Source organism: Geotrypetes seraphini, chromosome 1 (genome assembly GCF_902459505.1).
Source record: "Geotrypetes seraphini chromosome 1, aGeoSer1.1, whole genome shotgun sequence".
NCBI classification, from domain to species: Eukaryota; Metazoa; Chordata; class Amphibia; order Gymnophiona; family Dermophiidae; genus Geotrypetes; species Geotrypetes seraphini.
Window position 1 is genome coordinate 355,412,863 of NC_047084.1, and position 23,644 is coordinate 355,436,506.

The window sequence follows — 23,644 nt, forward strand, 5'->3', positions numbered from 1 at the left end:
CCTATCCATCTTGTCCAGCATCTCCCCTCTATGTTCCAGTCCTTATCTCCCCCAGCCATACTCAGCATCTGCCCTCTCAGTGTGCCTATTCTTGCTCCATATTCAGCAAATCCTGCGCCCAGGTTTTCCCTTCTGTGTCTCTGTTCCTATGCTCTCTTCATTCTCAGCATCTCTTCTCTATGTCCTAGTCACTCTCAATATCTAGCTTCTTCCCTGTCTTCCCATCTTTATGCTGCCCTCTGTCTTCCTCTCACTATTGGTCCAGTTTCGTTCCCATCCCCCCAGTCCAGACAGCATCTCTGCCTTCTCTCTTCTCCCTTCCCTTTGCACCAGGCCTCTTTTTCTTTCTCTCTTCCATCTACTTTCCCCTCAGCTCCAGCATCCATGTCCTCTATTTCTCTTCTCATTTGCTCCATCTCTCTCTCATCTCCCTCTGCTATTCCTCAGTCCATTATCTTTTCCCTGTTCTCTCCCTTCTGTGTAGGTCTGCTATCTCTCTGGCATCTCCGCCCCACACCAGTTATGCAGCAGGTCACCAGCAGAGGCAGCACAGAGAAAAAGCCAGTGGAGAAGGAAGGACTGGAAAGATGCTGGCCTTGCACAGGGGAAGGGGTACAGGGAAAAGGAGAGATGACAGACGTGTGGACGGAGGGTGTAAGTGGAGTGTTCAACTGCAGTCGACCCCTACCACTTGGCAGCCCTAGGCATTTTGTTGGACTCTGACATGCCCTGCCTGCATTTAATGCCCCCCCTTGCATATGCTAAAATTATGGAACCTTTTTTTGGTTCGGCTAGCATTTGTGACCAGTTCATAGACAACGGTGCGAAAGACAAAGGCGCGCCCGGACAATTGAGCGCAGTGCGGAGGCGCGCACCGCTCAAAATTACTGTTTTTAGGGGCTCCGATGGGGGGTTTTGTTGGTGAATCCCCCCCCCCACTTTACTTAATAGACATCGCGCCGGCTTTATGGGGGGTTTGGGGGGTTGTAACCCTCCACATTTTACTGTAAACTTAACTTTTCCCTAAAAACAGGGAAAAAGTGAAGTTTTCAGTAAAATGTGGGGGGTTACAACCCACCACACCCCCCACAACGCGGCGCGATGTCTATTAAGTAAAGTGTGGGGGGGGGTTCCCCCCCATGCCCCCCGTCGGAGCCCTAAAAACATTAATTTTGAGCGGCACGCACCTCTGCGCTGCGCTCAATTGTCTGGGCACGCCTTTGTCCCGGCGTGCTTTTGACCTGACACCTTTGTGACCCAACCTGTGCTAGTATTCTATAAGTTGAATGTGCAAATAAAACTCACATTTCTGGTCAAAGATCAGGTCATAGAATAAGAAGGGGGGGTCATTCTTTATATTCAAAATCAGGGGAATCTTGTTCCATTTGTTTATGCTTTCAACACACCCAGACTCCTGAAGTGCAAAGCAGAAGATGCTTTCACAGTGATTAACACAGAAGGAGGCATACTGGGATGTCAGACACAGAGAAAAGAAGGGCAACAATGACTCAAATTGTTTGGGTGATGCAGTTATTAAGAAAAGGCAGCTCTCCGCAGGGCAAAGAAGTAGCCTGGGAGGCTAAGAAATATTGCAAGACTGTACACATTTCCTCCCTCAGAGTGGCCAACCCACGTTCTTTGTCACCATGAGGTTTTCACGCAGTCTCATCCTAGCAGGACTGTCTACTTTTCATCCTGCACAATCCATTGTGCATCATGCCACAGTGGCGCAGTAAGGGGGGAGGGGACAGACCGCCCAGGGTCGCGGGACCACACCATGACATCAGAAGGGTGCCGAGGCCGGTGCATGCGAACATTTCGAGAGGTATATGCAGGGAGTGGGGGAGCGCTCGGGTGGCAGTGAAGAGCGAGGGACGCACGGTGCAGCGATGCCGCCCTGGGCACCCACCTCCCTCGCTACGCCACATCTGGCAGTATAAGGACAATGTTCTAATACAGCACACCATAGGCATCTGGCTCTTAAGGCAGAAAGAGCAAGGCTTTATTCCACTGAAAGAAGGATGTGGAGGAGGAAAACCAATAGCAATACTAGACTGAGTGATATGTTTACTAATGGAAGAAAACTTTGGAGGAGTGCGCAGCAGCACTCTTATTAGAAAAAAATTTTGTTAAGGTCAGTCCACCCTGCTGGTCTTAATGCTCGAGTTGAGTGGGCGGCCTGATGATGCCTTCTTATTGGATGATTGGAAAGGAGGGGGCGGTCTCCAGGAGTGTTTAATGGCTGTTCTGGCTCAGAGCTTTCAACACAAGGAGGGAGTCGTGAGGGCAAGATGTCAAGAGATCAGCCAATGGTGTATGGTTCAAAAAAAAAAAAATCACTTTATTGATGGGTATGCCGCAGTGGCTCGATAGACTCGACACTGGTAAGTGTTTCGATGTCTGCGCCTTTATCAAGTGTCTGACTTGAAAGTAGCACAGTGCATATGTGCCCTCCCTCCCCCCCCCGAATCCCTCGTCATGTACTTTCGTCTCGTCGTTTGAGGCCTGTCCTTGGCTTCCGATTCAGTGTCTTCACGTCGGAGCTTTCAGTGCCGTGATGTTCAGTGATTTCATGTGTTTGACTGGAGTTCTGCATGAGGATCAATTTTGTGGACCCTAGAAGTGAGACGGGAAGCTTCAACTCCTGATGCAGCTTGGCGAAACGGCGATTTCGCCGCCGTCGAGTGTCGACAGCTGCAGCATTTTGGACTTCCTGTATTCGGGGTGGTGATGGCTGTAGCTATGTTTGATGTCTCTTTCCTTTTTTTTTTTTCCACTGACTTTGGTTGTTTGCTTGAGACTCTGTGAGGTGCAGACTCGCACAATTTGCTAGTGGCGTGCTGTTTCCATATTGAAGAAGGTGGCCTGCTACTAGGCAGATGTAGTGCCACAATGTATTTTCCTGCACACGCTATTGATTGATTTAAGAGTATTTTCAAGATCACATGTATTTGAAAAGTGGAGGTTTTTTTTACCCATGAAGCCAAACTGAGGTTTTTTTCTTCTCTTTTTCCCCCATTCCTTGTGTATGTGTATGTTGGTGGTTGTTGGCCCCTTTGATTGTTTCATAGGACATATACAGATTGTTATTGTGAAATTTGTGTGTCCTCTCCTTAGTTTGTTTGTGGTAATTGAAATCACCCATCATTATACATACTGTTGCCCAATTTGCCAGTTTTCCTAATCTCTGAAAAAATTTCTTCATCTGTCTGCTCATTTTGTCCCAGAGGAATGGACGGTGGCATAATCCTATCTATGTATTCCTTCCCTTCTCACATGGAATTTCTATCCATATGGATTCCACACTGCTATCTGTGTCATGTAGAATGTTTATTTTGTTTGATTCAATTCCCTAACATAACATAACATTATATACAGCAGTGTTCTTCAACCACCGGTCCGTGGACCGGTGCCAGTCCACAGAAATTTCCTGTCGGTCCACAGGGCCAGCACATGCATCAGGCCCAAAACAGTGTTCTTCAACTGCTGGTCCACAATTGCTGGTGCAATTGATGTGGCGTTATCTTCGAGCCAGCTCCCTCTTCCTCACTGATTCAGTGCACAAAGACACAGGCAGTGGCTCCTACGCGCATCCTGCGCCTGAATCGGAAGCCTTCTCTCTGACGTTGCAACGTCAGAGGGAAGGCTTCTAGATGAGGCACGGGACGCGCAAGGAGCTGCTGCCCTCAGCTTTGTGCACTGCATCAGTGAGGAAGAGGGAGCCGGCCTGAAGATAACACCAGGGGCAGCATAAACTGGCCAAGCGGGAGCAGGCCAGAAGGTAAGGCTAACATGGAGGGAGGAAAACAACAAAGGTAGGGGGAGTGATTTTATTTTTGAATTTAGTGATTGAATTATGTCAATTTTGAGAATTTACATCTGCTGTCAGTATGCTTTGTGTAGTTTAATTTTGTGGTTAACCATTATGTGTTGTTAATAAGATTATATTGTGTTCTTCAACAGCTGGTCCACGGACCGATGCCGGTCCACAAAATAATTACTGTATTTTATTTCTGCCGGTCCATAGGTGTAAAAAGGTTGAACAACACTGATATACAGTCACATAATATAACAAAGATGTCTTCCCTTTGCTGAAAAGGTCCAGCATGTGTTAAAAACATGTTTTGAACACAAATGCTTAAATAAACTGAAAAAAGCCCCACAATTGGAGAAAAAGGCCAAACTGAAGACGAATCAAACATTTTCCCCGTCCACAACCCCTGAGAAGAATGAAAAAACAAAACTCAGACAAGCTGATAGCTTCACAAAAGTGATTTGCCCTGCTGCTGTTATATAAACAATAAATCCGCAATCAGAAATGTCTAATTTGTTTCATCTTGTCTCACATTTCTGCAATTCATATTGTGCACCTTTAATTTAGAAATTAGACCTTTCTTTGCACCTCTGACAGAATAGCAGCTGGACTTCATTGGCAGGCGTTAACTGTACATAGAACTTTTGGGTTTGGTCACTGTCAGTTTAAGGATGGCTTAGCAGGACAGCGTGCCTGCCCTGTGCCCTAGAGATTTAGGAGATAAGGGAGATTTGTTGTTTGAGTGTTTGCTTTTGTACTGTTAGATCACATTATTTGCTGTCTGGTTAGTCTTTGCATCCAAAGGGAAGATATTGATTTGTACCCAGAGATACCTTACGAAAAATATAAGCTACAATCTAGAGGTTACCTGTATTTCTAATTACACTTTTTTTTGTCCTCAGGCAAAGGTTTATTATTTCAGCAATCATTATGTATTTTTTTCCCTGTTTATCTGAGTGTTTTCTTGTATGTGCATTAGTAAGAATTTTTACTAATCTTACACCGCCTCCTCTCCCTTTAGGGCTATCCATGAAATACAGCAATCTAGCAGACAGTCAAAATGTCAAGGCACTTAAAAGAAGGCTAATATGTTCTCGCTTCTAGTCTGAGACCCAGATTAAGGTGAAATTTAAGGTTCCAGCCAAATTAGTGCACAAACATTACAAAATGCTTTTCAAGTTGGGGCTCCTAGACGGGAAGCCAGTTGGCTCCTGAAGCAGCTACATTCTGTTGTACTGCAACCCAGGGAGGTAACGCTGTGGCTGGTGGGCTTTACTGTCTAGGAGTTCTGGGCCCTAGGATGGGACCAGCTAAACTGGAAGGTTTAGGCAGCAAGATCTATTCTCTCGTCTCTCCAAACATCTTTGAAAATTAAGTCCAGGCCTGGGTGCTTTATGAACCAGAACTTTAGTTAAAAATAAATGGAGTGGCCGATACAAGGCAAAATATTCTCAAACCAGCAGAGTAGGCAAAATACATTTCCTGTCTCCTCCAAAACCTCCAGTAAGAGACTGACATAAGATGTAATCACAGACTCCCCCTCTGGAATCCATCCTTCATTTATCAGCTCTCAGAGCCCTCTCCTGTACCCTCTTCCTCTCTTTCTAGGACCAGCAGCTTCTTTCTCCTTCTAGGTGCCTTTGACATCCTTCTTTCTTCTGCAGCTGTCTTCCTTCTCTTTCAAACAGTAGGGATCTAGTTGGGATAACCAGAACAGTGGCTCTTTTGTCGAGCACAAGCCTAAGATGGCTGTATGTCCCTTAGAGCCAGCTCACAGCTGCTTGTGGCTCTGCCAGCCATTGAGCTAAGCATTTATATCAGTTCAAATCTCCTCCCAAGTAAGGTTGCCTCTCACCTTTACTTGGCATAACATGGTCATAACAACACAGTCTTGTAGATCCACTAGAGGTCTGTGCCATTTAAACAGGACAGCATCTCAGACATCTCTACAAACACATTCCATATTTTTCACTCCATAAGACGCACCTGACCATAAGACTCGCCCTAGATTTAGAGGAGGAAATCAGGCTTTGTCCCCTGTCCCCACTCTAGTGGTCTAGTGGTAGGCCAGGACAAGGCGGGCAGGGGCAGGGCATAGTGCAGACTGGCCTAGTGGCAGGCAGGCAGGCCCCATACCCCCCCATGTACCCTAAATCATCCCCATATCCCCATACTCCCCAGTACCTTAAATAATTCCCCCTATGTACCCCCCAGTACCTTTTTATAATCATATCCCCACCCGTACCTTTAAAAATCCCTCCCTCCCTAGATGGCTGCCTTGGTATTTTAAGCATACTCCCCATCACACCCCTGGTACCTTTTAAAATCCCTCCCTAGATGGCTGTCTTGGTATTTTAAACATCCCCCCACCCCCCAGTACCTTCTTCTCTCGCTAGCTGTATCCTCCTATTTCCCAGCCAGCGGTGCGGAGGTCAGGAGCAAAGCTTTCCACGCTCCCGCTTGGGCCTGCGCTGCTTTCTGAATGGCTGCGATCAGTTCTCGTGGGACTCGCGAGAACTGATTGCAGCCATTCAGAAAACAGTGCGAGCCCAAGCGGGAGCGCGGAAAGCTTTGCTACTGACCTCTGCGCCGCTGGCTGAGAAATAAGAGGAGACAATGAGGGAGGGATCACACTGGACCACCAGGTTATTTGGAACAAGGCTGTTGGGCGGACAGCAGCGGGCGGGGGTGGGGGGTTAAAAAGATACGGCGGCGGTGGGCATGCAGGGGGTGTGGTGTTTTACAAAGGTGTAGTGGGCGTGTGGTGGAGCAGCATGCGGGGTGTTTTAAAAAAGTGCAGCGGTGAGAGAGGTGTTTTTAAATGGTACGGGGGGGGTGCAATTTTTTTTGTACCTTCGCTACATAAGACGCACCGAGATTTCCACCCACTTTTGGGTTGGAAAAAAGTGCGCTTATGGAGCGAAAAATACGGTATGCATGTATCATTTTGTGCACATTGTTATGAAATATTTTCCTTTCTAACTTTGAGCAGGAAAATAAACATTGTTTTATATTATTTTATGCCTTTATCCCTTAAATCCGGCCCCAGGCTTTAAAAACCAGTCACCGGCTTTTGCCACGGGCCAGCAAGGTAAATGCTCCAACGCTCATAGAATTCATGTGAGCATCGGAGCATTTACCTCGGCGGCCCGCGGTAAAAACCTCTACCGTAGCTTTGTAAAAGGAGCCCAGTATGTTAAAAAAAAAAAAAAGTCACCTCCTTGAAGTAATAAATTTGAAAAAGAAAATAAGATGGCACCTTTTCTTATTGAACTAATTTAATACATTTTTTTGACTACCGACGGCCAGAACTTTTTTAATCGGGTCGGGAAGCATTCCCTCTCTGCCAGCCCACAAGGAGCACTAACAATTCGGACGTGCTAAATGCCAAAACGCCCATAGGAATATAATGGGCATCTTGGTGTTTAGCGCAAGCTAATCTTTATTGTGCGCTAATGCAGATAGTATGCGCTAGATCCAGGGCTGTGGAGTCGAGGAGTCGGAGACAATTTTGGGTACCTGGAGTCGGACTCATTGGTACCAGAAACTGAGGAGTCGGAGTCGAAGGATTTATCTACCGACTCCACAGCCCTGGCTAAATTGGTTAGCGCCCCTTGATGAGTTCCTCGTGGGCTACACTTAAGACGGTTTACTTTTACCACAAGTTGTGCTGGTTTGGCACAGGGTCTCATTGCATAAGATGGGACCCTGTGCCAAAATAACACGAATGGTACTAAAATAACCCATTTTAACAGGAGCCCACGTTCCTGTGTTTTAAATCCAATTGATATTCCTTAAGAGTTACCAAGGTACAGCTCAGTGCTGATGGAGGGCACAGGGCTGGCACAATATGGTAAGGAAAATAAGCTTGGCATTGGAAACTGATATTTGGGAGGGGGTGGGGAGAGGCAGCGTCATATAAAAAGTTTCCCTTTGACAGCCTGGACTGGAATGAAGCCCCCTAATAGAAATGTTCTTGTGTGCATATCTCTTTTAATGTAATCTAATTCTTAGGCTTATATATTGAATCATCGCCTAAAAATAGGAGCTCGATTCGGTTTATATAATTAGATCACAAAGAAAGATCCATTAACATTCATTGGAGCTATTGCCTAACAAGCGATGAAACATTGTGGTTTTTAAGGTTTTGCAAAAGATCTGAAGAGAGAAACACGATCTAATTTGAGGAGGTAGTCCACACCATATCGCAGTTAGTAATTATGGAAAGGAGTGCAGTGCAGGGAAAATTTTTAGCTTGGAAAATTTACCCCGCTATCAAGTTACCAGATCAAATTCTTTTGAAAACTGTCCTCCTAGTGTTTCCACTCTGTTTACATCGCTTCAGAGGTACTAAAGAAAGCTAACAGACCAATATGTAAGTTAAAATCTTTTTTATTTATCGGTCAATAAAACACAAGAAAATAATGCAAATGCAGACAAGGTAGCAGAACAGTAAAAACATAGAAACATGGTGGCAGATAAAGGCCAAATGGCCCATCCAGTCTGCCAATTCGCAGTAACCATTATCTCTTCCTCTCTCTGAGATCCCACGTGCCTATCCCAGGCCCTTTTGAATTCAGACACATTCTCTGTCTCCACCAATGTTCCATGCATCTACCACCTTTTCTTTAAAAAAGCATTTCCTTAGATTACTCCGGAGCCTATCACCTCTTAACTTCATCCTATTCCCTCTCATTCCAGAGCTTCCTTTCAAATGAAAGAGACTCGACTCATGCACATGTATGCCACTTAGGTATTTAAATGTCTCTATCATATCTCCCCTCTACCGCCTTTCCTCCATAGTATACAAGTTGAGATCTTTAAGTCTGTTCCCATATACCTTATTACGAAGATCACGTGCCATTTTATTAGCCTTCCTCTGGACAGACTCCAGTTTTTTCCCTTAGGGGACTGGATATTTAAACGCTAACAGGTCAATATTTAAACACCACATTCTGTATTTCTCTTCTAAATGGTGGCTATAGCATTTAAACAAAATCCAGATAGTGCACTCCAATAGTTGGATAGCCACTAGTCCAGAGCACCAGTAATTTCTGGCCAGCGGTGATGCTCTATAAAGATAAATTGGTTTGCTGTTCTAAGTTATTTGTATAATTATCCAGATTGCAGGACTGAATATTACCACTATCCAGAACATTCCCAGGACTACCAGTGCTCTGTCTTACAATATCCAGATCGTAGATCCAGCCAGGGGCACTTATCTGGACAGCAGGTGTGGTGCTTCAGATATCAAGCTATAAAAGTTTTCTTTTGCTTGTTTCATTTGTGAAGAATTTTTGAGGCTCAGACTGATGATTTGCACACATCGCCTGTGAATCTCAGTCTGCCCTTGGGTAAAATTCACTTGCCCAGCTTCCATAGCTCTCAGCTCACACCTCCTAACCACTAGGCCTCTCTTTTCTAAGTATGGCTTGTACAGGCCCCTTTTCTCACTCAGTCAGTGGCTGCCACAATGCCCAAGACTGGGCTCTGCAGGTTTCCCCACCCTCTTTCTGGAGGGAAGTGTTGTAGCCTGGGGAGGAGGAAGACAATGAATAAATGCTCCGGTAGGTGTGTGTGTGTGTGGGGGGGGGGGGAAGCAGGAAAAGAGTGAATATGACTGGGATTTCATTTAAAAAATTAAATTGAGTTGCATGATAGGGGCCCACACGAATGTTTGTATAAGACCCAATTATAGTATTTATCTAGCCCTGCTTCTAGGCTTATGGTGCATTTCCCCTTATCTTTCTAACCTCACGGCATATCTCATGCCCTTCCATCGAAGAAGTGCACTGTGTCCCTCATCCCACACAGCTGGGTACCACAGTGAGACAGACATGAATAGAGCATTTGCTGCCAGGGAGATGCCAGCTGAAATAGCCACAGGCATTGTACAGGAACACAAATTCAGACAAAAGCCTTTCTGGTCTCCAGGCCCCCTTGCCCCCTTCCCCCTAGCCTCTAGTGAAATTCCTTTCATTTTTTCCCCCCCCCCCAACAATCTTGATTGTTGGAAAATTAAAAGAAAATATTGTGTTCTGGCTTTTAACCCTCGCATGCTGGGCTCCTGAGATTATAAAACCTACTGAGCAAGGAGAAGGACATAAGCGGTGTCGGAGATGCTGCGGGTGAATACAGAGAGGACGAGAGGCAGATCCAAACTGTGGTGATGTGGTTTGAAGACCTCAGGCCTGACAGGAGAAATAGAACCAGGACTTCTGCACATGCACACGTTGAGATTTGAACTGCTAGTTGGCTAGACCTGGGAATGAGTAATTCCTTGACTTGCCTCCTTTTCAGCACTGGCATTTTACGTCGTGAGACTCAAATGCAAAAAGCTGTTGGAAACTCTGCATGTGTTTTGATTTGAGCCCTTATGCACCTTTTCATTTGATCAATGCCCAGACTTATGCAGTCTGCTTCTCTGTCGTCCTGGCTCTCCGTGGCTTTTATGGGACATGTGCACGGCTTTATTCTCCTCCTGCCTTCTGCAGGGGAAGCAAGGAAAACGTAGGGTGGAACAGATGCGGGCAGCAGTTTAATGTGACTTTTAAGACCTGATGCCGTCCCTCATTTTCATGCAAATGTCTCCTTGTGGTGTGAAAGACCGATTAACATGGGACCAAAGGCTCAGCCCGCCAGCGCTGGAGTTTTGCTTTCTCCTATTGTTTGCTTGCCAAAACCTTGGGTCTTGTTCTGCTCTGAATGCCTTCATTGTCTGGACACACTGCTAACAGCAGCAGGGTCTGGCCACTGCATTATGTCCCCAGGAATCCAGCTAATAACTTAATAGTCTCTTCTCTGAGCTTTCCCTGAAAAGTGCTTTGTGACGAATTGTGAAGCACACAGATGGAGAGATGCTACTTATCTGCAGGCTGTCACTTCGCCTCGTTTGGGAGATCAGGTGCCTCTGCCGGCTGATATTTGTAGACACTGTTGGCTTTGCACAGAAACTCCTTTCTGAATAAACTCCAGTGGGCACATGCTCAAAAGATTTGCCATAGAAGAAGCTGTATCGCGAATCCAGTGCTGAAAAATCAGCGAGACATTAGGTTATGCAGAAAAAGCTAAAGTTGGAGAGACTTTACTAATTGAAGTTTTTCACATTAATTTGTATGTGCTTGATCAGAAAATATTTTTTGTACAATTTTTTAGGCTCATCCTGGGGTCACTCAAAGCCAATGAATATAAGCACCACCAAAATCCATTTTTTCCTTCAAACTGGCTGATAATTTTACACCAAACAGAAGATAATGCTATCATTATGCTATGGACATAGACTAAATATGTAAATATAAGTAAATCATTCGACATATGTGAAAGAATTTCACGCTCTTGGTATTACCAGTGAATGGTTGGCAAAGCCAGTGGACAGGTGATCTAAAGATCCAAACTTCCCTACTGTTGAACAGTTTGCCGACACAGTCAAGGTGGTTAATGACACAGTCAAGCGAGATGTTAAACTGATAACTGACTTTGCCACTGGCATCACCAAAGACCCAGTGCAGCAAGAGGCCTTGTTGCAAAGAGTTGAACAGCTTTATCTTGACTATCTCAAGAAGACATTGACTGCCTGAATGTTTGGAGCACCATTGGTAGATGACTACACCAAAGTGTATGTGTTTAGCAATTAGTAAAGTATGTTAAATTTCTGTTATTTTTCATTATAAAGTGCAGATATTGAAAGTTCATTTAATAAAATACTGTTAGATTTTTTTTTGCATAAAATGTCTTATCAATGTGCCATTGCTGAACATAGAAACATAGAAGATGACAGCAGATAAGGGCCATAGCCCATCAGGTCTGCCCACTCTACTGACCCACCCCCAAGTCTACTATCCTAGGGCTCCCACTCCTGGTGACAGGTTCCCTTGGCTTAACCCTCTAAGGGATTCCACATTGGCATCCCATTTGCTCTTAAATTCTTGCATGCTGTTTGCCTCGATCTCCTGCACCGGGAGCTCGTTCCAAGGATCAACCACTCTCTCGGTGAAGAAATATTTCCTGGTGTCGCCATGAAATTTCCCGCCCCTGAGTTTGAGCGGATGCTCTCTTGAGGCTGAAGGTCCTTTGAGAAAGAGAATCTCTTCTTCTATCTCGATACGGCCGGTAATATACTTAAACGTCTCGATCATGTCTCCTCTCTCCCTACGTACAGCCGCAAATTTTTCAGCCTTTCCTCGTACGATAGATCCTTGAGTCCCGAGACCATCCTGGTGGCCATCCGTTGCACCGGCTCTACTCTCAGCACATCTTTTCGGTAATGTGAGTGTGAAAACATAAAACTTATAGCTATAAAACCAATAAATTGGCTCCATTAAGGATAAAAAAGAGCAATTTTTTTTTTAAATTGAGCTTTAGTGACTTTGAGAGGCCCCAGGATACGCTTTAACAAATTTTTAAAAAATTTATTTTCTGATCCAGCCCAAATTCATGAGAAAAGCTTCAATTTGCACAGTTTTTCCAACTTTAGATTTTTCTGAACACCCCTAGTGAGGCATGCTCAAAGTAATGAGCATGCAAATTCATGCCACGTTAAAAATCACGGCAATAATTTGCTGCTCATTTCTCTGAGCTAACTTTCCTGTCAGACTTGAGTGCTGATTGGCTCGAGCACTGACTGGAAAGCCAAGTTTAAAAAAACCAACAACATATTTGAGCATGCACCCAATTTGCGTCTGCAATTTAATTGAATAATGAGCCAATTAGCTTTAATTGACCTTTAGCAGTCAATTATTAGTGCTAATTGGTAGCAATTTCCATTTCCATGCACATTTTCCTAATTAATATTCTATAAAGACGTGCATATCTGAAAAGGTGGCGTGGCCGTGGAAGAGACATGGGCAGGTCAGACGTGTTCCTACAATTTGCATGCAATGTTATAGAATTAGGCAGATCCACACCTAATTTGGGTGCGAGAATTTACACCAGATTTCAGTTAGTGTAAATCCTCGTGCCCAACTCAGAGCACCATTTTTAGAATAGGGCTTAGTGCTCATTTTTTTCAGTGCCCTGATTTGGGCACCATTTACTGAATTTAGCTCTAAATGACTGAATTGATCTGTCTGGAAAGGGAACAGTGTTCAGCTGCCAAATACATAAAGTTAGACAGCAAAGTGAGCTTTGCTTCCACATTGTCATGCAACTTTGAGACTGTAGGACATAATAATATCTCAAAATGTCACTCCTGATCGTCTTCCCTCCTATCAAGTACATTGCTTCTGAAGTTCTGCACCTTTATGAGGGGGCGCTGAAAAGTTCTCAGCCCAACCAACCAACTTCCTAAATTCAGAGGATTATTTTGCCACTATTGCTGAAATGAGTGTTATCTTATTTTGTTAAGTGCCAATCTGCAGAAAAGAAATTCTGTGTTTTGACATGGTTTCTGAACATTGATTGAACCATATTCATGTCATTCTCTTCTTGGTTGGGTTGATAACTTTTCAGCATCTGCTCGTAATGCATCACTCTGCCCTTCACATTTCAGATAACTTCCAATTATTTTACCAGCCTTCCACGTTTTGTAGATCCCTTCTTGAGAAATAGAAAAGTGAAATAGAAAAGAAAGGAAGTCCAAGAAATAGAAATCTATTATAAAGTTTACTTAAAAATTTGTTAAACCGCCTATACAAAGTTTCTTTTTTTTTTTCTAAATCTTTATTCATTTTTAAACTTATAATAAGTGTGATAACATATCCATACAAATAACCATAAATATATCACTTAATAATCAACAATGATACATATAATATTCTCTTATCTCCCCCCCCCCACCCTTATCTATCATATAATCAATACTTATACAACATGTAACAATAAAAATACCCTCCCTCCCACCCCATATTTGAACTTGTAAATTTAAGTGAAACAAGATTTTTCTAATCATTACAATACTTTGTTAATGGCTCCCAAATATCTTGAAATTTCCTGAAACAACCCTGTTGTATTGCAATAAGTCTCTCCATTTTATAAATATGATATAAGGAGTTCCACCAAAAATTATAATTTAATCTATTCCAATTTTTCCAATTATATGTAATTTGTTGAATGGCAACCCCAGTCATTATAAGTAATAATTTGTTATTATTTGTAGATATCTGACTTTTTGCTCTCATTGCCATACCAAACAGCACAGTATCATATGATAATACCACAGGGTTATCTAATAAACAGTTAATTTGGTCCCAAATTGATTTCCAAAAATTCATAATGAATGGACAATAGAATAATAAATGATCTAAAGTCCCTGCTTCGAGATGACCGTGCCAACATTACAAGTTTCTAAGCGGTGTACAATTAAAAATTTAGTTTTACACATATACAATGTTCAATGGGCTTAAATATAGTCGGACATACAAACAGGTACAATAGGTTGAGGGTAGGATCTGCATTATAGAAAGAAAAGTTACAAATAAGGCAAAAACAAACGGGAGGGGATTAAAAATCAGGTTAAAACATGTAAGATGCACACAGTGCGTCCTTAATAGGGCGATTATATGTTGAAGGCGTCTTTAAATAAAAATGCCTTTAGTTTTGTTTTAAACCCAATTAAGAGGGTTTCTTCTCTTAAAAGCATAGGCGTGACATTCCATAGGGAAGGTGCTGTTACTGAAAATATAGATGTACACATTCCCCCCTCTTTTACTGAAGTGCGCTAGTGTTTTTAGCGCGCGCTGCATTGCCGCATGCGCTAACCCCGCGCTACGCGCCAAGAACTAACGCCAGCTCAATGCTGGCGTAAGCGCCTAGCATGCGCGGCAATGCATGCTAAGCGCATTCTAAAACCGCTAGCGCAGCTTAGTAAAAGGAGCCCATTGTGTTAATATGATTTATAGATGGAATAGAGATGCTATGAAGCTGATCTGAGCGATCTGGAAGGAGTGTAAGGAATAAGATATCTATTTATAATCTCTGGACAGTTAGAAACACGAGTTTTGAAGGTTAGAAGAAGAATTTTATATGCAATTCTGTGATTAATAGGTTGCCAGTGAGCTTTTATTAATAATGGGGGTCACATGATCGTATTTTTTTTTTTTTTTTAAATTAGTAGTAATTTTGATCGATGTATTTTGTATTATCTGTAAACGTCTTATTTCTTTTTGAGTTATGCCTTTGTAAAATGCGATGCAATAATCAAGACATGAGATAACTAAACAATGTATTAAGATATTGATAATTCATCCAGCAAGTGATCTCCCTCAGGAGTGCCCACTCTATTGCAAAACATCTCTGCAGTATTAATATTGAACAAAATCAACCCCCAGCCCCTGTGGTACTCCCTTCCTTTGAGTTGATCCCATTTGCCACTTCTCTGTCATCTGTCAGTCAACTGATTTTTATTTATTTTTTTAAAATTTTGTTTGCCACCCTCAGGTTGAAATTGCAAGGAGGCAGACTAAGAAACAACATTAGAAAACATTTTTTACAGAAAGTGTGGTAGATGTTTGAAATACTCCCACAGAGGTGATGGAAACAAAAACATGATGGGAGTTTTAAAAGGAGTAGAATGTACAGACAGAATCCCTAAATAAATGGCAAGAAGACGGAAACCAAGACCTGAGCACTTCATCTCAAAGCAGAAGTATGACGTGGCAGTTATAGTCCTAACCCACCTTAGCAGGCAGGCTCATTAGGCCAGTCAATCCACCATCATCTACTACATTGGTCTCCGACGCATGGCCCCAGGGCTGCATGCGTTCCCCAAAGTCCTGCACTGTGGCCCTCAATCAGTTCACTGAAATGCTCTTCAAATCCCCTAAATGCATTGATTTCAGTCTTGCCCTCTTGATATAGTAACTGCAGTCTCTTAAGTATGTTACTCAGGTGTCTCAAATTTGCAAATTTGCTCCAGTTGACAATCCAAAATAAAGCGAGGTTTTAAAGTATCACCTTGACGTATTGTACCTTTCAATGTGGAGCTTTGGAATTGCCCAGCCACTGTGGTTTTCTTTTTCTAACGGCCTCTTTTACAAAGCCGCGCTAGTGGCTGCTGCGCGGCAACAGCCCTGAAGCCCTTTAAATCTCTAGCGCGGCTTTGTAAAAGAGGCCGTAACCCATAATGAGGTAAATTCTACTGTATCTATAGCACCTAAAAAAAAATCGGTGCAGAAAAAAAAAAATTGCTACTCTATAAACCATGCTTTAAATGTAGGTGCAATTTATAGAATAGTGTTTACACTCGTGAACCGCGCTTAACTTTAGGCCCGGCCATTTTCACCAACAAAAATGTGGTGCAAATGCCCGCGCCAAAATTTAGGCATGGGTGCCCTTATTCTGCAACTATGTGCATAACTTAAAGGAATGAACCTGATCCGCCCATGACTTGCCCATTTCCGCAGCCCCCTTTTTGACTCATGCCTAAATTTACCTGTGTAAGTAGTAACTGATTCTAATTAGCACCAGTTGTTGAAATGACAATTCTTGATGCTAATTAGCTTGTTATTCTACTACTACTACTATAATTATGTCTATAGTGCTACCAGAGTCACGAAGAAGACCAGTCCCTGCTCAAAGGAGTTACAATCTAAACAGACGACAGACAAACAGGATGCCATGGGTACAGTTAAAGGGAACGGTTAATCTACTGGCTGGGTTGGTGGGCAGTGGGGAGTAGGGTTATGGCTTTGAGGCTATATCAAAAAGGTGGGTTTTCAGTCTGCTGTTAAACAATGTAGGGTAAGGGGCTTGGCGGACAAACTCGGGTAGTTTATTCCAGGCATAGGGGGCAGCTAGATGACATGAGCCTTTTCTCCCTCGAACAGAGGAGATTGAGAGGGGACATGATTGAAACATTCAAGGTACTGAAGGAAATAAACTTAGTAGATAAGGGCAGGTTGGTCACCCTCTCCAAGGTAGGGAGAACGAGAGGGCACTCTCTAAAATTGAAAGGGGATCGATTCTGTACAAACGTAAGGAAGTTCTTCTTCACCCAGAGAGTGGTAGAAAACTGAAACGCTCTTCCGGAGGCTATTTTATTATAGGGGAAAACACCCTCCAGGGATTCAAGACAAAGTTAGACAAGTTCCTGCTGAACCAGAACGTACGCAGATAAGGCAAGTCTCAATTAGGGAACTGGTCTTTGACCTAAGGGCCGCAGCGGGAGCGGACTGCTGGGCACAATGGATTACTGGTCTGACCCAGCAGTGGCAATTCTTATGTTCTGGAATTGGCAGTGGAGGAGTAGGGTACAGCTAAGAGCAGCTGATCCGAGGAACGGAGTTCCCTGGGAGGTGCATAAGGAGAGAGAGGAGAGGCGAAGATATTGAGGGGCAGCATAATAAACCTAAATTGCACCCAAATTTATATGTGCAAGCTTCAGTGCTTTTTATAGATTTAGGCGGATAATGCTGAACTCTTTTTAGATGCCATATGGCAACAAGGGACATGAAAGAATTAAAATGCTTGGTAAGAAACTTTCCCATCTTGGGACCCTTCTTTCTTTCTTGATGGCAGGGCTCAACAAAGTCACTTGCCTCCCTTATCATTCTGTAAAATGTGGGAGAAATCACCTGTATGTGATTTTCGGCTTTACTGATGCATATTTGGTTTGTTTTATTGGCGTGTCATTTTCTACAGGAAAGAATGCCGCAGACACCTACCTTTCCCGCCATGTTTGACAGCAGTGGGTATAATGGGAACCTGTATCGGTCAAAAGAAGACGGTTCTGAAGGACTTTATTACCATGAGAACAACCTCCTGTCAGGCTCCCTGGAAGCCCTCATCCAGCACTTGGTGCCCAGCATAGACTATTACCCTGACGTAAGTCCACACATGCTGAAAGGGACTCTGTATGTGAAACCCCATTGAAAGTAGCGACAGGCAGCCAGAAAACTTTTGTTTTGACTCTTCTCAAAGTTTTATTTTATTTTTCTTTCCAGCTTATGATTTATCTTTAATCTTATCTATTGTTTTGCCTTTTGTCTTTGTTTTGTTCTATTTCTATCATTTAAATTTCTCCAGAATTCTACTGTTCAACGGCTCCCCCTTCTGCTTCTATTCCTTTCTCTCCTCTCTTCTACCTTCCAAAGTATTTAGATCAATGCTGTCTTGTTAAAATGTTTATTTTATTTTTATTTTTCCTCTAACTCTACTTTTCACTTCTCTATTACCCTCCAGGTACTTTAGTTAGATTGTGAGCCTTCGGGACAGTAAGGGAATTTTTCAAGTACCTTTCTTATTTCTAATCTTAATGTATATTTTCTGTAAACCGCTTAGAACCTAACGGATGTAGCGGTATATAAGAAATAAATTACATTACATTACATTCTCTGTGTCATTTCCGGGAAGGTTCATTTTATTTGTTGTCATTTGGTCACATTTCCATCACAGGAGCAAAGGTGTTGAGTGTGCCCTCTTTAGAAAGAGGGCACGCTATTTGCACATGCACAGTGAACACCTTCCTTAGCCAGTTACCTTTGCTGAAAATGACCGGATAGCGCAGAAATATAAGCTGGCTATGTCAGTGGGAGGGGGGAGGGGGGGGAGGTGAAGTCTGGTTGGCACCCGATATTCAGAGCTAACTAGCCTGTGTTACCATATAAATAGCTGTCCTATCTTTATGCGCTAATGCATGGATGGTTAACTCTGAATATTGAGTTAAACTGGTGTGCGCTAGCTGGCTTTAAAAAATGGATATTCAATGCTGGTGATCGGATATGACTTGACATTATATATCTGGGTTCAGCGCTGGCAGTAGACATTAACATCACTGCTGACTGAATATGGGGGTGGGGGGTGTTGAATGCAGAAGCATTTTAATTTTTTAAATATCTGCAATTATTTTAAGAGGTGTTTTTGCTGTGGTACTCTACTTATCCATGTAGAAACAAAGATCAACAAACTAATTTTAGGTGACACCTTATTGGACTAACCCAGGACTTAAAGAAATTTCTCCACTCCACTGTTTTTGCCACTGAAGGAGGGGGGAGGGGTGGGGGTGGGTGTGGTCATCCTCTCTGAGGACGGCCATATCTCATTAGGGTCTGTTGCACTAAAGGCTATTTTCTCATTCTATGGCCCTGATGCTCAAAGCTCTGATATTTGGAGAGATCTCCCAGGAAAGAGACCTGGGAGTTGTGATTGACAAGTCGATGAAGCCGTCATTGCAATGTGCGGCGGTGGCGAAAAGGGCGAACAGAATGCTAGGAATGATAAAGAAGGGGATCACGAACAGATCAGAGACGGTTAAATGCCAATGTACCGGGCCATGGTGCGCCCTCACCTGTAGTACTGCATCCAGCACTGGTCGCCGTACATGAAGAAGGACACGGTACTACTTGAAAGGGTCCAGAGAAGAGCGACTAAGATGGTTAAAGGGTTGGTGGAGCTGCCGTAGAGCGAAAGATTAGAGAAACTGGGCCTCTTCTCCCTCAAACAGAGGAGATTGAGAGGGGACATGATCGAAACATTCAAGGTACTGAAGGGAATAGACTTAGTAGATAAGGACAGGATATTCACCCTCTCCAAAGTAGGGAGAACGAGAGGACGCTCTCTAAAACTGAAAGGGGATCGATTCCGTACAAACATAAGGAAGTTCTTCTTCACCCAGAGAGTGGTGGAAAACTGGAACGCTCTTCCAGAGGCTGTTATAGGGGAAAACACCCTCCAGGGTTTCAAGACAAAGTTAGACAAGTTCCTGCTGAACTAGAACGTACGCAGGTAGGGCTGGTCTCGGATAGGGCGCTGGTCTTTGACCAAGGGCCGCCGCGTGAGCGGATTGCTGGGCACGATGGACCACTGGTCTGACCCAGAGGTGGCAATTCTTATGTTCTAAAGCAAACAATTCCCACTCCATACTGCAGGAACAACCCATACCGTCGAAAAACAGCCCTCCAATACTGAAAGCTAATGGCATTCAATTCATATATGCGCTATGAGACTGAAAGTAAAGGGGAGAAATGTGCCTGGTGCATGCACATGAGAGTTTGGTGGTAAGCACAGCTCTTGTGCAGATGCCCAGGCAGACCCTGAAGTGAAGCACACATCAGTGCCAAATCTTCTGCACCTTTAAATATAAGCTTTTCCCAAAATAATTTTCACTTGAAAGGCTTAAATTTTAGTGCAGAAAACGGGCACTAATGTGTTCTTTCACTGTCGGGTTTGCTCGGACTCGCACACATTTGTTTTCCTTAGAGGCTTGCACAGGCTTCCTACTGCCTCCATAACAAATTAAAACCGGCAGATTTTAAGCAGAAAATCATAAGAGATCCTCTTTTTGAACACCCCTCCCCCCCCCACACACACTATGCCAGCTCCAAACTGGTGATAGGTTTCCAGTTGTTTGTGCGCTGTTCTCTAAGCATTGGGAGGACACAGCAAATGACCTTATTATTATCATCAATTTGACTACATTTAAATACGATTTGCCGCCGTCCTTGGCGTGCACATTCTTTTCTGCACTATAGCTCTCTGAACATTCTGCGCAGATTAATGCCAGCGCTAGTCCAACACTAATCGGTTCTATTGCCGGCTTTTGGTTCCGAGTATTGGGGTCTATGTGTGTTAGTAAATCGGGCCCTTAATGTGCCACTGCATAGCACTGGCAGAAACCAACAGGCCTCCCTCCCCACCCCCACAGCATGTTGTTACTGGCTTAAGATCATGTTCACGATTTAGCTTTTGCCTCTTGGTTTCATCTGCCACCTTGGCACAAGCTCCACCAGGCTGTCTCTCTCTCTCTCTCTCTTTCTCACTTAACCCCTCCTCTTTCTCAGCCAGTCTGTTCCTCTCTCATTAATATCATCCGCATCCTTTAGCCACTCTGTCTCACCCTCTGCCTCCATCCATCCTCACCCATGGGTCCCTAGCAGCTGTTTAAATCCCCTTACTCTCCCAGTTGTTTCCACCCAGCTATCCAGCCCAAACTAGATGATGTACCTGCTAGACTAGAGTTAGGTAAGCATCCCCTACTTATTTACATCAAAAGAAAAGATACCTTTACCTGTTGTGCCTATCCTTCTCTATACCCTTTCTTGACTAATTTTATTGTAACTTTGCCTCCCTTCCCCCTCTCTCCTCATGGATTCATTTGTCAATGCCCCTCAATGTTTTACAATTTATTTTTAATTTTTTACTATATTAACTATATTATAAACAGTCTAGATCCCTGAGATAGACAGTATATCAAGAAACTAATATTGTTTAGTACCACTAATGCTGCCTGGCTGCCTCGTCACAGAAGCAGACTTTCCCACCATCTGCTTCCAGTGATCATGAGCTTGGCGGTTCAGGAAGAGCTTGCCTGCCAATACTTGAAACCATGATACCAACAAACGCTTCCTGCACCGTGTAGCTTGGATTCAGAGAACTCAGTGTTCAAGAAATGTCTCGGGACCTGGTTATGTACGGTTCATAGTCATTCGCACGTGAGACATCAAGTTTCAAGTTTATTAAAAAATTTGTTATACCGCTTATTCAAATTTCTAGGCGGTGTACATTGGAGCGCAGACAATTCGGCGCAAGACACCAGCGTGCCGCAGGAAAACTTACTTTTAAAGAGCTCCGACGCGGGGTATGAGTGGGGAACCCCCCAATTTACTTCATACTCTTCGTGCTGCCATTGGGAGGGGGCGTGGGGGTGCAACCCCCTACATTATAGAGAAAACTGAACTTTTTCTGATTTTTTTTTAAAGAAAAAATTCAGTTTTCTCTATAATGTGGGGGGTTGTACCCCCCTCCCCAAAGGCAGCGCGAAGAGTATGAAGTAAAGTGGGGGGGTTCCTCCCCTACACCCCCCATCGGAGCTGATATCTTGCGCCGAATTGTCTGCGCTCCAATGTCGGCGTGCTGATGTCTCGTGCGCGCTTTAGTCCCGTCACTGTTATGTAAACATGCATTTTCCTGCATAGCCATCCTTTTTTTTTTTTCCTTCCTCCCCTTTTCTCTTTTCCTTTCCCCCTGCCCTCTCTTGGGCTTTTAATTTTATAAACCGCTTTGCTGCAAACTCATATAGCAGTATATCAAGCTATTGCAAGTAAAATAAAGGTATAAAAACCCGGTGGAGCAATGCAGATAATAGGAAATCCCATTTTGGGGGAACAGCTTTGACTGGAGGACATGAAATCCCACATACCAGGGTGAAATTTCTAGGCACCCTGGTGACCTTGTGCTTGGGCTTTGTCAAGACCTGAACTAACAAATATATTATTTATTTATTCCGCACTATCCAAATTTATAGGCGGATTACAACAAACACAAACAGTACAAAATTGAGACAGTAGACAATGAACAGTCAAGGACAAGTCACAAAAGATTAAGGGGATACATTCAAGGAGGCCCCATAGGCATTTAAGAAAATAATGTTTTTTTGTTTGTTTTTTTAAAATCATGTTTATTGGTTGCACAGTGAAAAGGTAGCAAACATTACAGAATTACGAACAGAGCTCATCAAATATAGAATGCCAATACAAGAAAGAACTGTAACAATGCAACAAATGTTTGATGTACAACTACTCAGCTAATTACCAACCATCCCAAAACCTCCCAAATCTAAATAACCCACTAAGGGCTAGATTCACTAAGGGCATGGATCGGATCCGATCCGTGAGGGATCCAATCCGATCTGTGCCTGGGGGAGGGGGGGCTGATTCACGAATCATGCAAATGAGGGCAATCGGAATCACGCCCCCAACCACTTGCACTGCAGGGAAGGGAGCAGATGAGGCCAAGATCAGGAGATTGAGCCGAGAGCGGATGTGGCAGAGAGCAGGAGATCAGGGCGGCAGACGGCAGGGCAGTCGGAAAGGACCTGAGCGACTGGTCCTCAGCAGTCGCTTATTTTTGGATCGGTCAGCCCAGTTGATCTCCGGTATTGTGTCCATTCTGTAGTAGTACGATGAAGATAATATTGTATATCAATATTTGGCGTATTCTTTCTTCGCATATGCGCAGTGGTTTGTGCATGTCTGATAGTTTGCACATTTACAGTAGAAACCCACTTTACAAATAGCGCACAGTCTGTTGAAAGTGTCTTCACAATTATCAACAAATGATGGATCTAAACCCATATTTTTACACTTAGTAATACCACACGCGCACACAGTACCATAAATGAGAAGGTCTGGCAAAATGTGCTCAGAGAGATGTAAGGGTGACACTTTAGGTCCAGCGCGATTTATGCCTCTTGTTCCGATATCTCTTATTCTTTCCCCCTACAGAGAACGTTCATTTTCACTTTCCTGCTCAGCTCCCGACTCTTCATTCACCCTCACGAGCTGATGGCAAAGGTTTGCCACTTGTGCGTTCAGCACCAGAGATTAAAGGAACCAGGGATTGACAAGGTAAGACAGCTGCAAACTGTGGTCTAGTTCGGATAGAATCAAAGGCTTGCTTCTATAATTAAGCATCTGTTAATGGATCGTTTTTCCTTGGCAGTGTACATATAAGAAGGTACCAGACTGCAGGCTTTAGGCTATTGTGTCTAGCTAGCGTCAGAGTGCTATTAAGTTAATGATGCTGTGTCATACCAGGTGACATAAGAAAAGTAATTAATCACGCAGAATTCACGTGTCTCCGTAACTTCTACTTTCTGTTATGCAAAGCTATGGTGTTATTTTGCAGCCACGATTTTTAAGGTTCGTTTGTATGTTGTTGTATATTAAGATTCGTTTGATGTTATTTTTTTGTTTTAAAACTATGTATGTAAATTATGTAACCCGTTTAGTTGTAAACGGTATAGAAATCTTTAAAATAATAAATACTTGTTTTATGTGATTTTATTTATGTATTTGTGATCCATATCTAAGATAATGGGTAAATTTGGGAAGCTCTTTTTCATGGTACTGGGTCTGAGTGAAATGTCTGTGCTTAGCTGGTGACATACTGTATTCCCCA

General features: G+C 43.4%; 1 protein-coding gene across 2 annotated transcripts in view; it reads left to right on the plus strand.

The window, feature by feature from the left end:
• Positions 1-23,644, plus strand: part of RASGEF1B (RasGEF domain family member 1B) — a 113,879-nt gene that overhangs the window by 21,281 nt on the left and 68,954 nt on the right. The window contains exons 2-3 of one of the 2 annotated variants that reach the window (XM_033914542.1): positions 17,390-17,572; positions 22,969-23,091. In XM_033914542.1, coding sequence (XP_033770433.1) covers positions 17,396-17,572; positions 22,969-23,091 — 300 coding nt within the window. In that variant the 5' untranslated portion in view covers positions 17,390-17,395. The remainder of the gene's footprint in view (positions 1-17,389; positions 17,573-22,968; positions 23,092-23,644) is intronic. The other variant, XM_033914551.1, reaches the window with a different exon arrangement.